The sequence below is a fragment of the Falco punctatus genome (genome assembly GCF_963210335.1).
Source record: "Falco punctatus genome assembly, chromosome: 2".
NCBI classification, from domain to species: Eukaryota; Metazoa; Chordata; class Aves; order Falconiformes; family Falconidae; genus Falco; species Falco punctatus.
The window spans coordinates 57,219,289-57,236,876 of NC_137581.1; the positions used below are offsets into that span (position 1 = coordinate 57,219,289).

Here is a 17,588-nt window from a genome sequence, read left to right on the forward strand (position 1 = left end):
GGCAGTTATTAGAAGTACTCTACACAGACAGAAAACTTTTATTTAGGTTTAACTTTAAACTAATAGCTAAATAATACACTCTTCATTATAAATAGAAAAAAACAAGGCAAAACTTCACAGGACTTAATAATAGATACAGCTTAAATGGTCTGACTGCCAACTATGCACTCCAAATCCACACACCGAGGGGAAGAAAAAAAAACCACTCTGTTCAGTAAACATCTAACTCCTATTTACTAATAGTCTACTACACACCCAAATACTCCCATTTTTAAAAAAAGCAACCAAAACTAAACAAAAACCCTCACCAACTAACAAAACAAGAAAGTTCCTCCTTATGATTACAGACATATTCTTAGTGGGTTTCATGTATGTTTACTGGCACAAAAACAAGAAAACCAAGATCTACAGCTGAGTATTTGTACAAATGACCTGAAGGTAAGTAGAGAAGGGGTGGAAATAACCCGAAAAAGTCTGCTTTTATGAAAAAAAACTAAAATAAATAAATAAGCCAACATGGTTGTTGTGGTTTTTTTGTTTAAACCTCTGATGTCAAGGTAAGCTGCTGTTTATTTTAAGTTGCCCTTTCTACTAAACAATTACTCCATAGGCATTTGGAAGACAAACAGCTGTGCTACATCTAGGCGGCATCACTAACAAGCAAAAAAAACCCCAAACCATCCTAAGGATGTATTTCACTCCGGGAGAATGAAATGTAATCATTTGTTTCTACAGAAGTTCTCTGGGTTCATGCTTGCTACAAATTTAATTTAAACATCCCAAGATTTAGGTGGAAATCACCTGGATATAAGGAATCATTCAGAGATCTATTTAAAAAAAAAAAAAAGCTTTGTAAAACTGTGTGGAGCAAGCAAGGTTGGGGTGGGGTTTTTTGCCCTGACCTTAACTTTCAGAATCATGAACTGACAAAAGCTCCAGTTTGAACCTCATCCAAAATATGAGAAACAAAACAAGGGAAGGAGTTATGTCTGAGTACAAATTCAGGAAGTATAAAATGTCTTCTTCCCTTACACTGGGGATACATTCTTAAGCAAATGGACAAGGATTACTGACAGCAATGGACATCTCCGTGAATCTTAAGGGGGCTGCAAACAGATGATGAGGCCTCCCAGAGTTCTCAAAAAATTTTCATAAAGGAGCCACAAGCAGAAACCTTTACAAGATGGCAATGCTGCACTAAAGAATATTACCATGGTGGGGTGCAGGACTGATATGAAGTATTTTGTCTGGGGAGCATTTCTGAGGCGCTTACCTCCTTTGAAGTCTCTTGGCGTCAGGATGAATGCTAGCTGTCCTCGGGCTGCCATCCCTTTGAGGGGAGGGAGATACAGATGAGCCCAAAGGTTCTCTTCTAAACACAAGTCCTTACTGCAAGCTGGCCAAAAGGTCCCTGCAATCAAAGAAATCATTGTGGTTTTGCATGTGGCGCATTTATGTCCTTTAATCAAGGTTTGTCAGCCATCTAACATGTTCAACCACAAAAAAAAAAAAATAAACGCATCTGCTGTGCAGCCAATGCAGAACAGAGACTAAGGAAAGAGAAGAATTGTTCATTTCAGTTTGGATACTATGAACTCCATACGTGATTTTTCAGAACAAGCAGAACCACCTCAGTATATAGTATTTTATGCATGTATATATGTATTAAAAAAAAAAAAAAAAAAAAGCTATTTGCCTTTGGAATAATTTTTCCAACACTCTGAAACTCCCAGTTTCTTCCGATCTCAAGAAAAAATGCCACATTCAATGTATTCTACAACCTAATGCAGCAGTTATTTTTCAACAATTAGTAAATCTCACAACAGTATAAAATTAATCCTTAAATGCATTCTTTTTGCTATAAGCTAGTTGAAACAGAACTTGCAGAGCCGCTCACTAGGAAAAAAAACAATGGAAGTTCTGTCACAGTACTGATAAAAGATTCCTTCTGCAGACCATTTAGCAGACTTTTGTGTTTGCATGCCAACATGCTAAAGCCACAAGCTCTATGTTTTCCTTTAGTGTGAGTCATCTCTAACAGTGTCCATATTCACAGCCTCTTTGGCACATCTCCTCGGCACGTGTCCATCTACCATAGCAGTGAACCTCCACAGCCCAGCTGTCACAAGCCTAAGCATGTCATATGAAGCACATGATTTCCCACAGCTTCAAACTAATAGGCAATCTTGGTTTATAACTCTTTTACCAATTACAGTATTACAGTAGAAGCAAATAGACACTTACTTCTTGTATTGACTGCAAAATCAGTTACTAGCTGGTAAGCACAAGAAACTTACACAATAACTGAAGCACTGTAGACATTTCACTTCCTAAAGGAGGGGGTAACCACTACTTTAGAACATTAACTGTACACAAGCCCATGCTCTTCCTCTTCCCACTTGCCTACAGCCATTTTCCCTTTTCTCACTTCAAAAAACAGTGTGAAAAATGACGACCCTTACAACCACTATCCTTTTAACTGTTAAGTTTTTTTATTACCTAGAGGGGCTGACAATAGCCATCAGACTATTGTCAGCCCGCCCTTCCCTGTCCACCAGGCAAACTACTTCAAAACCATGCCTATTGAGTCTTTAGCTTACAGAGGAGAAAAAAAAACCCTAACTGCAATCTGTGGCAGATCTTTTCCCAGGAAGTCCATTTAAAGAGGCACATGAAGATTTGTGAGTGACTTAAGTGGTTCTATGACAATCCCTACTTTGTCTATTCACCTCTTACGGATAGGCACCAAGAAGGCAAGAAACACAAAAATGTAACCCAAAATCAAAGCTCCGTATGGAACTGAACTTTACTGATAGATAGATCAAATGGTTATTAAGAAACTGTACAAAGTCCCAAAATGGGAAATTGGAAGCACAAGTAAATCAGCATTAGTTTACAGAATTCTTTTGTCCAGATAAACTGCAATACAACAAGAGCAGAACTAACAAATTACCCTTGCATCCAATGAATACTGAGATCAGTAATTTTTTTTCCCCCAACAAAATGTTACCCTACTCGTACTTACGTATCTTAAACCTGTTTCACTGGAGTAGTCCACATGAGTAACGCTCAGGGGTGTTATGAATTACTGTCCTCTCTAAACCAGAAACAAACTCCCAGCAGAAAATATGAGGCACAAGAACTCCTTCAACTCTATTGCCCAAAAAACCAATTGCTCTAATGCTTACATCTGTTCCTGTTTACTCATTACATCAAATTAAACTCAAAATGAAAGGTACAATTCAAATTCACTTACTTGCACAAACATCAAACCACTCATCTGTATACTCTTTTCACCACTTGTGTATAGAGTTTCCAAGATCTTTCACATCCTCGTTTTGCAGGCTGTAAATCTTCACTCCTCTCTTCACCTTTTGCATTCACATTGCCATTAAATTCCACTGCCTCCTTTACATAATATTCATAGGCCAATCCTTCAAAACTCTTAACTACTAATGAAGTTGTATTTATCAGGCCTAAATCACCCAGGTTCTTCAACTCAGATTTCTGCCAAGCTCATCACTCCAATCCCTGCAAAACACGTAATTTTTCCGCAAACCCCTTAGTATTTTCTACTTTTTCTCTTACAATTCTTCCCTGACCTCTAATTACTGCTAAAATCACCTTCTATTCACATCCATCATTTCCATTCTGCCTTTCTCCCCACGTTTTTGTTTTCCTCTTATAAATTGCCATTTCAAGGAACCGTTGAAGAATGCAGAAAGGAAGAAAGCCTCAGTACCTCCAAATGATTATTTTTATCCCAGCTGCTATACAAGTACTTACAAATTTAGTAGTATAATGAAAAAAAAAAAAACCAAACAAAACAGAAATAACCTTAAGAACTTGGTTGACAACAGTGGTTCCTGAATACAAGAACTGCAATGTTTTAGAACTAACACAGTCCATAAACCTACTCACTGTGGAACTTTCCTGTTCAAGTTCACTGGTTTTGAGTCTAACCAACTTTCTCCAAATAACAATTTCTGGAAGTTCAACATTCAACCATTTTAGTAAGTTTAGTAACATGCCATAAGATAATATTCCCTTGTATGTGTAAAGAATGTGAGTTTTCTGCTTTTATGCAACTATCACCATACAGACCATAAAAAGACCTAGAAGACTTAATTTGACCCAAATAACTGTATAAACACTGAAGTATACTGAAGTAAAAGTTAACTGAGCAATAGAAACTACCTGATGTTCACATTAAAGATATGACACAAACATAGCAACCATATAAGATCGCAGGATTATGAGAGGTGCATAAAAAAAGTTTTGAATAGAAATGGCAAATGTTTTAGAGGCTCACGAGATCACCAGATCAATAGAATGGCAGCCACCTGACAGTGCCATTTGTCACACTAACTGAAAAGCCTTGTGCCAGGAAGCCTATTTAGGCAACAAGATGGGGAACCAGCTGACAAAACTATTCCACCTAAACCTGGGCACAAATACATACACACACGCGCGCGCTTTTTTCAGTGTTGCTGCTGTTGGCTGATTGAAGAAGTTTCATAAACAATGATTTGGCAGTATGCTCCTGTAAAGCTTTAGACCAATCTGAACCATCAGTGTACAGTCAACCCCAGCCAAAAAAAGGAAAAGAAAAAAAAAAAAAAAAAAGGCATTTAGTCCCTGGCCTACCTACTGGGTGAGTTGAACCAGCTGAACCACCTCACTGAAAGTTTCAATAGCCCCTGCTGTTAGGGTGAGGAAGCGGCCAGTTGCAAGGCAGAGTTGGACTTCCTCTTCCAGCAGCAGTGATAAAAAGCTTGCACTTAGATGCCATACCAATACCCCCCCTTTTCAGTTAGCTCAGGAGCATGCAGCAACAAGCGTAACAGTTAACATACAGGATACAGGAGGACATTTGACAAAGAGTATCACACAGTTAGAAAACAATGCTGTCATCCTGACCTATATGGACAAACTAAATAAAAGGTTTCATCTTACAGCTAAACTAGAAGCAAGCTGTTACCAAAATTCAGGGTCCTTCCCTCTCTGTCCCCTCTCCTCCCAGTTCCAGAGCCATCCAACTCCACCTTTTTTTTTTTTTTTTTTTTTTTTTTAAACAGACCTAGTAATTTTGCAGTCACAGGTCTGCACTGGCTAATTTCTAGAGGCTTGGGCTTTGCACTTTCTGCTCTTTCCAAGAGCCATGTTATTTTTGGAAGGGACATGAGAAGGCATTGGGTAAACGTCTCCCAGCTGGGAGTCAATAGATCCAATACAAGTAAAATGGCAGGAACATGAAAGCAGGATGGGGAACAAGGTACCGTTGCTGCCTGTTTCACCAGCAGCTATCTCTAAGATCTGCCTAAAGGCTGGTACCAAGACATGAAATTGCACACAGAGTAGTTCATACCATACAGAAGCCAGCAATCAGAGCAGTACAGAGGCAGCTTTTAAGGCCATCAAAACAACCACAACACAAACACATTACTTCCAAGAAGTTCCATTTTACATTGAGCTTTCTAAATTCTTATTTACAACAAGATCAGAACATCATGACAAGTTAAGTACTTAAAACACTGGGCAATACAAAATATAGTTATTCCAAATTCTCAGTTTTCTTTGAGCTATACTAGTGATGCTTCCCAACCTTGATACACTTGTACAATAAGAATTATTCAGAATTATAAAAAATTAACAGTGCAGAACTGATTACACTGATGAACCGGAAAATTCTTGAAGTCACCACTGCTTACTAGGTACATTCTTCCACAGACTCAGGAAAATAGGACAATATGATACAGGTTCCAGAAAGTGGTAATAATCCCTTGAACTGCTAAAGGAACGTAGTGGAATTAAAAGTTTCTGAAGTCACAATTCAAAGTAGTATCTTTGAATAAAGACAATGCAAACAAGGGATTCTTCTCATTAAGAGCACAGCAAATGACTACAGGAAAAGACAGAAGTATTAAAGACTATGTGCAACAGAGGTTTAGGTTGCAAAGTAACAATCTCTGAAATAAGAAAGGACCGAACTATTTTAAATATGAAAACATGGCCTCACAGCAAAACCACCTGAGCTACAGGTAGAGTTCAGCTCTTTTGCACCCCTTTGTATGTTAAGCAGTGTCCTGGTTTCAGCTGGGATGGAGTTAATTTTAGGAGTTAGTGTGGTGCTGTGTTTTGGCTTTGATGTAATTTTTCTGTTCCTCAGGCCTTGTTAGTGAAAAGACTGGAGGGGCACAAGGAATTGGGAGGGGTCACAGCCAGGTCAGCTGAACCCAACTAGCCAGAGGTAGTCCATGCCACGGGATGCCATACTTGGCATATATATCTGGGGGGTTGGCTGGGGTGGGCAGGTCATTGCTCAAGGGCCAGCTGGGCATCAGTCAGCAGGTGGTGAGCCAGTTGCATTGCGCACCACATGTTTCTTTCTTCTTCATTATAATTGTTATTATTTTTTCATTTTTATTCTATTTCAATTATTAAATTGTTCTTATCTCAACCCTCAAGTTTTACATTCCAACTCTCCTCCCCATCCCTCTGGGTGAGGGGGGAGTGAGCAAGTGGCTGCGTGGTGCTTAATTACTAGCTAGGGCTAAACCACAACAAGCAGGAAAAACTCTGCTTTGTTCTCCCACCCTGACAAGCACTATATAACACCTGCCACAGGCTGCCTGCTATATCAAATGAGGATGGAATGCACCAAGCCCCTTAACTTCTCACTGACCCACTGCATACATTTAAGGTTACATCAGTTCAGAGATGTTCATAAACATTAAAGTAAACCTATTAAATCTGTAAAGCAAAAGGACATTGACTTAAAACTTATTAAAGTCACATCTAAACACCCACATTCACAGTTACATTATCTAGATAGATTGCCGTGACAAGAATATTCAACATAACCACATTAATGTCCTTGAGTCTCCTAAAGCATGTAAGCTTAAGCTTCTTTAAATTCAGCAAATAATGATTTAAAAAGTAACTGCAAGTGACATAAAATCCACCTCATATAAACTTTTCCAAGATTTAAGCTATCTAAATGTGTCTCTTTACCAGATGAAACTTGCTTAGCTTGACTACTCAGTAATTGTAGCTTGTCATATTTTGGTGCAACAGATTAGAAAGCACTGAACTATCACCATGTAAATATGGAAAAGCTTTCATATATACACTTCCAAACCTTCTCATAGTTAAACAAAATCAACCCTGAACTTCAGTATTTCTCTGGAATACCACCTTTCCAAGCCTCAAACTGTTCCTGAAGATCTTTATTGAATGCATTACAGTTTTTCAGCCACACTGAACTGGCCATAGTATTCAAAGAATGCCCTCACTGATGCCAAAGCCCTAACCAATCTAAGATTTGTTCTGACTCAGCCACAGCATTACTTTCCAACCTCATGTTCATTAGATACTTAAAACTATAGATTACTTTGAGAATCACTGCTTTTCAAAATTAAATCTTTATTTTCAGACATCATTGCCTGAACTCGTTGTACAGTTAACCAAACTTCATAGAAGTGGCATGGGTTTCTTCATGAGGGTATATTTTGTCATTCATAAAGTTTAACCAAAAGCTATATTCAGTTTTTTTGCAGTCTATATAAACACCAGCTTGACTTACAGCAGCAGGTATATTACATCCTAGACATGAGATAAAAACCCATACAGGTATAAACACTAAAATGAAGATTATCAGCAGCTATCCTTTATGAACCTTACCAGCATCCATTTTCTTATATACTTTTTTTTTTTTAAGAATTCTTAAAATACCTTTATAGACTGGGAAGTTGTCTGGGTAAAAGAAGGGAGGGGGAAATAAACCAGAAGTTTGATTCACATTGGGTCATGAAGTTGAAACAGTTCATGAGAGGGTATTTCGAAAGCTACAAAGTGTGCTAGAAAAATACATCTGAAGTATGAAGAAACATGAGCTTAGAAACAGTAATATTTTTTTAAAACACATACTCTTAAGACTAGCTCACTATCACCTGTACTTTAGTTATATTGGATATTGAAATTACTTAGTGATCATTTGCTCTACCATTATATTCATATGTGTAGAAGTTTAAGATGGGAAACTTAAAAACTTTTTGATGTATACATACATATATAAACACATTGTTCTCAGCTTTTGTCTGTATACGTATATTAACCTCAGCTTTGAGTGGCATACATATATGCGAAAAAAGCCAAGATTCTTTATTCTTCATATGTATGACACATGAAACTATTTTTCAACCATTTAAAGACAAATTAATTTCCTCATGTATTTCTAAACAGTAATGTAAGATCAAAAATAGAAAAAATGTTATGAAGTTACAACAAAGCAGTAATTAAATTTATTAGCTAAACTGAAGAAACATTATCAGAGAGGCATCTGACTCTTGGAGATAAAACAGATTGCAACCAACCCATCCCCAAAAGGGGAAAACAAACAACTTCAGAACCAAATCCAACTAAGCTATTGAAAAATCAGTAAAAAACATGCAAAAAGCAGAGCTGGCAGGCTCCAAGGCAGAAAAACTTTTAGAATAAGCAGCACAGCAACATTTTAAAAAAGTTACAGTATGGCAAAACTCAGACAGCAAACACCAACTTCAGACAATTTTATAAGAAAAGTAATAAATAAAATAAATCTAACAAGATACAAAGAATCCCCATTCCGTTACAAAGGAGGCAATGGATTATGTTATCTAAAATCTAAAGAAATAAACAGACCTGAAGAAGTTTCAAGAATTAATTTTGTAAAGATCTAAAAAGAACTATTAATTCTTCTATGCATGGAGCATTTAATCAGATCATAGATGGAACAGATGAATCCTTTGGAAGACAGCAAGGATAGACACAATGAGCAGAGCAGAGAGAGGCAATAGGGTTCACTGCGTATTTTTGTTAAGCCTACTGCATTAAGGAACATTCATACAGGTTTTTAACAGACCATGGCAGATAAGGAACAGCAATCCCCCTAGATATATGCACCCATACAAACCACGTTGCTGTAACATGCTTTAAGAGCAGCATTCTAGTTACTATCTCCTACAGTAGACAAAAGCCCTTTCTCCCAATATAATGAGAACACAAAAACTTTGTATCTAAAAATGTGGCTTTAGAAAGGAGCATCTGCATTTCTGTTTATATAAAGATCTTTGGGTTTCTGAAAAAAAGATGTTCCACAAATTAATTTATGTTCAGGGTGACAACCTAAACTGGTATCCACTTCACTACTGCTTATTACTTTGTTTGAATGAACTCTGGCCACAGCAATTAACACACAAACCTCCAACAAAAGATGTGAAGAACAAAGTCTAGAGGGTCCAGAGGGAATGGAAGACTTGCTCTATGCAAGCAATAAGCTGCTTTTTATTTAAGACTCGCTGTGTTAAAGCACTAACACTAACAGCTATGGCTTAGTCTCTGGTTATGAAAAAAAATATTGCTATAAAGCAAGCATTTCTGAAAAGATTAAGTTAGGATATACGAAAAATTTTAGAGTAAGAAAATTTAACAAGGCTTTTGGGTATATCACCCCACTCTAAAAAGTAGTTAGAAATTAAATTTTTTTTAATGTAAATTTCTAGGACAAAGTAGCTGTCATTAACCCATTAAATGCTCATACTCATTTCAAGTTGCACTTCCACGCATATCATGCTGTAGACACCAAGAGCTTGACAAGCTTTTCTCACAAACATCAGCTGAAGACAGTAAGAGGCCTCAGGCAAGTACAGCAGTATTATATAAGCATTCTAAAATTTCAAGCAACAGGCCCCCTAAGACAATCACGTGTATAATCAAGTAGCTTAACTGAAGCAGGTGTGGAATAACTGAGAAATCCTTGTATTTTTCTTCAGTCTCTAAGATAGATGATTTAGGTGTTAAAAAAAAAATACAATGAAATCAACCAACCTCAAAACATTCTGACTACCTAAAGAACCTTCAAAAATATAAAAGTCTTCATGGCAATGCTCATTAACCACTTTTGCTGAAATACAGAAAGCCTCTTAAAATCTGTCAAATATTTTAAAGGATGTCAGAGCAGGTATTCTGCAATTACATAGACTTGTTCTAGAAAGGGACATGAAGAATATATATATATAATGTATATGTATATATGTATATATGATGACACGTTATTATTATCCAATAACAAGACCCAACTCTTACTTGAGAAAGCTAAAAGAACTGCAAAATATTTCCTTTGCAAAGATTCCATCACTTTAGCATCACCTAATAACCACCATATATTTCTAACAGCATAAAGAAATGAGCTTTTTGTTTTGAAGACCAAAAATTCTGTAGTACCAAGTGTCTTACAACACAACATACATTCCAAGGAACTGAAGTAATGAATAAACATGAATAGCTGTACATTCTACCAGCTGTATTAAGAGCTACACTTTCCTCTAAAAGTAACCAGGAAGTCATACATAGGCAGTGTTAGGGCAGTATCTTAGAAAACTGATGCAAGCTGGAAAATCCACACGCTACTGCACTTGACAGAAGGGATGCAGAAGGCACAACTATTTTCAGAGGGTCCTCCTCACAGCAATAAACACAAATATCACTAATGACACTTCCATCCAGCCAAACCCAGCCAGGCTACTGAGCCCTACTGCCTCCTCTCTCCTTCAATTAGTAAAAGCAACAGTTGCAACACTACCTCAATAAAATTTGACATTCACTCAGTTCGAATTCCGACACTGGATTATCTTTTTCAGCCACATTGCTATTACACATTTTAAAAACTATTAAGTGGCATTCCCATCAAACTTCTACTTTTCTTGTATTCTGCTTCACTTATCCTTTAAGATTTTACTGCTCCTCCTCTAAAATGAACAAATTTGAAGCAGAGAGACAGCCCAGGAGAGAAATGTCACTTTCGCCTTTTCGCCATACTTAACTTACCAAACCTAGACCAAGAAATTTCAAAAGTAGTAATAAAAGCCATAATTAAAATTTATAATAAAAATCTATAATAAAAAATATTACTGCGCTCAGTTATGCGCCTCTTGATGCTTCTGGGATCTAAACTATACATAACTTCAAAGTCCAGCACTGGTGACAGGTTTTCAGGTCTGAAACCATTCACAAAGCATTCAGTGGTAACATGCCCAAGCAAACTGGTTCATAGCACAAGGAAGAAAGGAAAAACTGTCTGTTAATTCAGTAATTTATCTCCTGGATTCAGAAAAAGTCCTTTTTCCCTTGGAAACTAATTGGCAGTCTCAGAAATCCAGAGATAAAATGAGGTTCCCCTTTCAGAACCTCCATGTCTTTGCTGATAAATAGAATGCTTCCACAAAAGGAAAAGACGCCTGAAAATTAATTTTAAAGTATCTTCTGCCTACTTGTAACTTCAAACCCTATCAAGAGGACATCTCTTACTAGATTGCCATCTTACTGTCATAAAAGAAAGAGCTATTCAGATGGGGACAAAGTCTGACCAAAAAAAATAAATACCAAAAGCTTCCAGAAATTTTCACTGCCTTTTGGAGGTAATAAATCACTGTGTCCATCCAACTAAAAAATTCAGACAAAACCAGCTGTAATTGGCACACTTAGAACTGAACTCTGAAATTAACTAGCAGAGGGAGGGAAGGGAAACAGATTCACAAGGCAGTTAATGGAAACCCCTTCCTATAGCTTCATTTACAGCTAATGTGCTGTTTGCTAATGTGCAAATAAATTAGCTTTTAGATTTTAATTTTTAAATCACTCAGATCAAGCCTAGGTTCGGTCTCCTTTGACACACAACCTAAGCTTTGCTGCTAATCAGACCTCAACAAAAACTTTCAAGCTTCACGCAACAGCTGATACTACGTTGTTTTTAATGTTTCAACAACTCAAATGCAGACTTAAGTCATGTTTTCTGAATTTAAACGACAGTTAAGAGTTACATTCTCCTAATGTTAAGGGAATCTAAACATATTACTTAGAGCTTAACAAATCAATGTTATTTAAATTCTTTTTGTACAGAAATAGCAAGACACATGCACACTTTTTTTTTCTACTAAGTTCTGTCACACTTCAAAATACAGTAACTCATTATTTCTTTAGAGTTGAAAGGACAAAAATATATTTTTCTTCAACTGAGGTCTGACTGAAACCTTGCCAACAAAAAGAGGCACAATTGCATAACTTGGAAAAAAATTATTTACAAAATCAAATCACCACCACCTGTAAGCACCTTACCTTTAAATAGGATCCATAATACTTAGTTACATATGGACTGTCACACTGACTCAGCACTGTGATTTCTTGTTGGATGTCTTCTATTTCATCTTCTGCTTCTTCTAGGTCAATAATTTTTATAGCCACCACTTTTTGAGTCCGATTGTCAATTCCTTTAAAAACTTCACCAAAAGAGCCCTTACCAATTTTCTCCAGTTTGGTAAACAGTTCTTCTGGATCTGCCTTCAGGGTCTGTTAAAAATAAGAGAAAAGTTCATTAGTATTTGTAACATTGAAATGAAATGTCATATATTTGAAGGCAACAAACACTTCAAATTCTACACATTTGTACCTATCCAGCTATACTTTTTCTATCTCCATTATTAACATGTCCTTACCACATCCCTTACAGACACACACTGCAACATTTATGCTTTCCTGTACATAAAGTATAAATTTAACACCATCCCTGTAACAGAGTTTTATCCTATCTGGCACCAGAAAGTGCTGCTACCTCGATTTCTTTTTCTTTGTCAATAAACTGCACACTGAGACTGAAAGATCCTTGCAAAGATTTGGCTTCTATTAAAACCAAAATAGATCAAATACCACTACCAATAGAAGTAAACTTCTGTCCACCCTTTTCTCTCAAAATTGGTCCATTCTCAGAACCCAGGGTCCTACCCTGTTCAATTTCTATTTTTTACATATCTCATCCTCTTAAGGATTTTGTTCCCATTCTTCAGTGCACAGACTACCATTTCCTTTGTTTGATGCAGCAAACAATCCTCTTCAATTTCCTTCTAAGGATCACCTCCATGAACTGCCATGCTTCCTCCTTATCCCTGACCCTAAGGTTTTCTGGAGCTGGATCTCTTTATCCAACTGAGAGAAGCAAAAAAAGAAAAACTCATTCACTCCTAAAAAACATCCTGTTCCCATCTATCTTGATTTGAACAGTCACATGAAAACTACAAGTGCTCACCTGGACAAGCAAACACAAGACCTACATGGACCACCCTACTTACTAGTTTTTCTTCCACTGTCAAGTATTCAGCTAGCCACTAGTGCTGTTAGGCTTCTCACTTTCACTGCACAGATGGTAAATTCCATTGTGTACCACCTTCATCTAACAGCAAGGAGCCTTTATAGCTAACAAAAGCATACATACCATTAAATACAATTAAACTGGAAAAGTCATAGGTAGGGGAAATAGTCATGAAATGAAGAAAAACAAGATAGCATTACTTAGAATCTTTCCCTTAAAAAGTAAAACAAACACTTCAAAAGACTTCTTATTGTAGTTAAAAGGATGAGGTTCGTGCTAAGCGAATAGACATTGTTGATAGAGGAAAAAAAAAGAGGCTCATACAAGAAAAATTCAGTAATGCCTAAATAGGCATAAACCCACACATTTATACTTAGCTAAACTTTGTAAAAGCATAAAGAGAGGAATTAAAATTTCTAAAGTTACCACTGACAAGCACTGAGCCAACATTTTCTCTTTAACAATTAACATACAGCATTTCTAACCTATACTTCTACTTGTGCTCTCACAGCTCAAAGGTTATGTAACTAACCCATGTAGCCTTGAGAAGAAGATAGTCTAGAAGATGTTTTAGTTCATCTGGAGGTATCTGAATTTCACAGCTGAAATAGCTGTTTTGAGGACCAGGTAGCTGTGACTGACTGAGCCCAGAGATAAACCCACTCAATTCTTCAGGCAGTGTGGAGCAGTCTGGATTCTATCATCTTGTGGCACAAACTGAGTACACTGATACTTCTAATACTTCAAAGTAAGCTACAAGGCATCAGAGTTTTCAGATAATCAGCCCAAGAACAGATCACTGGTGAGATCGGTCCAAAGAAAAAACACTCTGCTAAGTATACTGCAAAACTTCACCAGCCCCAAGAAGTTCCCCATGATTTGTCTTATGGATCTATCTTTCTATCTGAACTCAGTTTCAGGAAACAAACAATGTCCTGGTTTCAGCTGGGATAGAGTTGGTTTTCTTCTTCGCAGCGAGTACAGTGCTGTGTTTTGGCTCTGATGTGAGAACAATGCTGCCAGGACACTGATGGTTTTAGCTGTTGCTGGGTGATGTTTGTACCAAGTCAAGGACTGTTCAGTTTCTCAGCCCTGCCAGCGAGAGGGCTGGAGGGGCACGGGACATTGGGAGGGGACACAGCCAGGACAGGTGACCTGAACCAGCCAACGAGGTATGCCATACCATGGGACGTCATGCTGAGTATATAAACTGGGGGAAGAAGGAGGAAGAGGGGGTCATCTGACATGGCGTTGTCTTCCCAAGTAACTGTTACGCATGATAGAGCCCAGCTCTCCTGGGGATGACCGAACACCTGCCTGCCAGTGGGAAGCAGGGAATGAATTCCTTGTTTTGCTTTGCTTGTGTGCATGGCTTTTGCTTTACCTATTAAATTGTTCTCGTCTCAACCCTCGAGTTTTACATTCCTTTTCAATTCTCCTCCCCATCCCTCTGAGTGAAAGGGAGAGAGTGAGTGACAGCATGGTGTTTTGTTGCCAGCCAGGGTTAAAATTCGACACATAAGGACATGGGGTTTTATACTTTTGTCATTAAAAGGAACAGAGCAAGAGATCCAAGCCCACTCCACCAAAAGAATCTTGTTCCTCTAAGTTCAATGTAATGAGAATTACATACTATTACATGCTATTAAATACATAATATGCTAACATATCTCCCACTTGGAAACAAGACCAGGGCACTTCATGTTTTCCAGCAACTGCAGTTATCCTTTTAGCAACACTTCCAGGGACATAATTTATAAGATGACAAAACTAGGAACCAAATCATGCTGTAATGGTTCTCCTCATGCCCCCCTGAATGTTTGGTGCTTTTTTTTGTCAATATTCAAAATGGTCTTCTCTGAGAATTCTTCATGAATAACAATAATCTTAACACTTGCATCAGATATTTTCCCTTGTGGAAGACAATTACCAGTCTATGTTTTCATACATACTGTGTTAGAATTTGAGATGATGTGCTGGAGAGAGCTGTGCACTCCTAATCCATCCACACAAGCCTTCTAGTTCCATTCACCAGCCACAGGAATCTAAACATTACATCACTACAAAGGCATTTGGGTAAATCACAACCTAATCCCAGTCACAGCTGCCAAAAAAAAAAGAAAGGGAAAAAAACTCAAACAAACGGTGTTTCATCTCCGGAGACTAAAAAGCCAGCACTACTCAAACTGGCAGTGTACTGCAGTTGTTCTAACAGAGACAAATACAAGGGCTACCTGCCAGCAGCTCTTTGAGATCTGTTGGCCTTCTGTTTTAACCCCCTATTGTCCCTTCTCCCCCTCAACCCCTCAAACATCTATTATCATCATATATTAAAGCCCGTTATTTCATGACACCACCATCTTCAGAGATATGCAGAACTCTCACAGCCTCATTTTTACTGTATCAGGCTCTTGGGATTTTGGTACTAGGCTGAAAGTTTTATAAAACAACTGCAAAAGAATATTTTCCCAGTCACTTTGTGTTAGTAATTCCAAAAAAGCAAGGAAGATAACTGTTTCTGAAAGTCCTGAGAAGCAGGAAAAAACTGTCCCAGCTTGATTTTTTACAATCGAAATTTCACAGCCGTTTTGAAGTGTTAATTGTTCAATAATAGCTGGAATCAATATAATTAAAATTATTAATAATAGTTCCTTCTCCAAGTTCCTTGTGAAATTACTAATCATAAGTAAAACCACCACACTTTTCCTTGCCAAAGCAGAACTTCAGTAAATTCATTTCTTAGTTTTAAAATTCGAAAGTCACCACTCTTGAATTCTGATCTAAAAAACAAGAGAGAGCAACTGGGGTTTTTTAAAAAAAAAACTTCTCTTGCTAAGGTTGTCTGTATTTTCTTCTCAGGAGACCAGGTGTTTGCAGTGAGAGCCTTAAACTACTGGCAACACACGTTTTTGGAAAACTACCATTTCATCTCACTCTAACAACCTGCTTTATTTCAAAAACAGAGAGATCAGGCCTCCAGATTCAAATTCAAGCAGCTCATTGTGTAAGTACATGACTGGCCAATTCCCATTCATTTTTTCCAAGATCACATCTGGAAAGGATTCTCATGTTTGCCTGGTTTTGTAAATACTTCCAACAGACCCAAAACAAACAAATAGTTTTATAAATATTTTCTCTACCTGACTGAACAGAGCAAAATGTCTTCCATAGATTCTGTCACTACATTTTTGCTGACTCGACTCTTCTCAAGCTTTCACTAAGCATATAGCTTTCTCCTACTAATATTAAAACAAAGGGAACCAATAAATGAGCCTTTCTGTGACTAAGCACACAGAATATTGCTAGAAAGCACAGAAGTGAGCAGCAACATCTGTTGCAAAAGAATAAAGCTAATCACCTTGTTTGATAAGGAGCTAGATCTCTACCACTAAAATACGTCCTTCTAAGTGTGTCACAGAATACATCATGTGGCAAATGAAAAACAAGGTCTGGAACATTTCCATCTAGTGATTACAGAACTTTCAATTCCCATAACCACTCAGATTAGTTTGTCTTTTTTTTTTTTTTAATAGTTTTTCAAACTTCTGAATGCCAACCGCAGCCATCCTGTCTCCGCCTCCATCTTCTTTCACCACGCAGAACAAAGTCCTTCACTTTTCACGACAAGCAGAGCCACCATTCACCCAATAATTTGAGTAATCTCCCTGTACTTGTTCCACATTGGATTAATTACTTTGACCTTAGTCAGCCACAAAAACATACTGCACTTCGAATTAACTCTTCTCAGTACCTAACATCACTGTTGTCCACTTCTACAGAATAAAGACTGGATCTGAGAACGTATTGGACTATTTGTTCCATTTGGCCTCATGGCTTTAACTCAGCTGTGACCAACTAAAGCCACTCACCTCTTCCTAATCCTCTGCATTTCCAAACAGTGAGTTCCCAGCCTATTGCAAAGGTCCCTTGTAATAATTCATACTTACAACACCTTGCACTTTATGCTATTCTGCTCAGTAATTCAACTCTTCAAGGCTGTGTAGCTCTTCAGTAATGGCCTCTCAAGTATAACAGGTGCCTTTAATTTTGTACTATCAGCAACTTTTATCAGCATGCGTTGTCTTTTTTTATGCTAAGGTCACTTTTCAGTCACCATCTGTCAAAAGCATTCCTGGAGAAACCAGCAGCATTATCCACTCCGACATTACCTCTCCAGTACTCTAATCATGGTCAGGACAATACACACCTTACAAGGTATTTATTTTTATGAAACCGTAACTCTCATCTGCACTAACTGCCCCTATAGGTCAACAGAAAGCGTTACTGAAATTCAAAATAATTAAACCAAACTTTATCCATAACCATTCTGACGTAGAATACAGCTTTAACTGAATCTTTCTGCATTTCATCCCATTTCTTATTTCTAACACCCGCTCACGAAGGGTTA

At 37.5% G+C, this 17,588-nt stretch overlaps 1 protein-coding gene across 3 annotated transcripts in view; it reads right to left on the reverse strand.

Annotated features, from left to right (window-relative positions):
• The window catches only part of STK24 (serine/threonine kinase 24), a 61,030-nt gene that overhangs the window by 31,118 nt on the left and 12,324 nt on the right, over nucleotides 1-17,588 (reverse strand). Inside the window, exons 1-2 of one of the 3 annotated variants that reach the window (XM_080375426.1) lie at nucleotides 12,336-12,384; nucleotides 1,274-1,411 (exon numbers count right to left, since the gene is read on the reverse strand). Coding sequence is in view for 1 of the 3 variants with exons in the window: in XM_080375424.1 (XP_080231550.1) it covers nucleotides 12,154-12,384 (231 nt within the window). In the remaining 2 variants the exon portion in view is untranslated. Of the gene's footprint in view, nucleotides 1-1,273; nucleotides 1,412-12,153; nucleotides 12,385-17,588 lie in introns of those variants that run through there. The other 2 variants (XM_080375424.1, XM_080375427.1) reach the window with 2 other exon arrangements.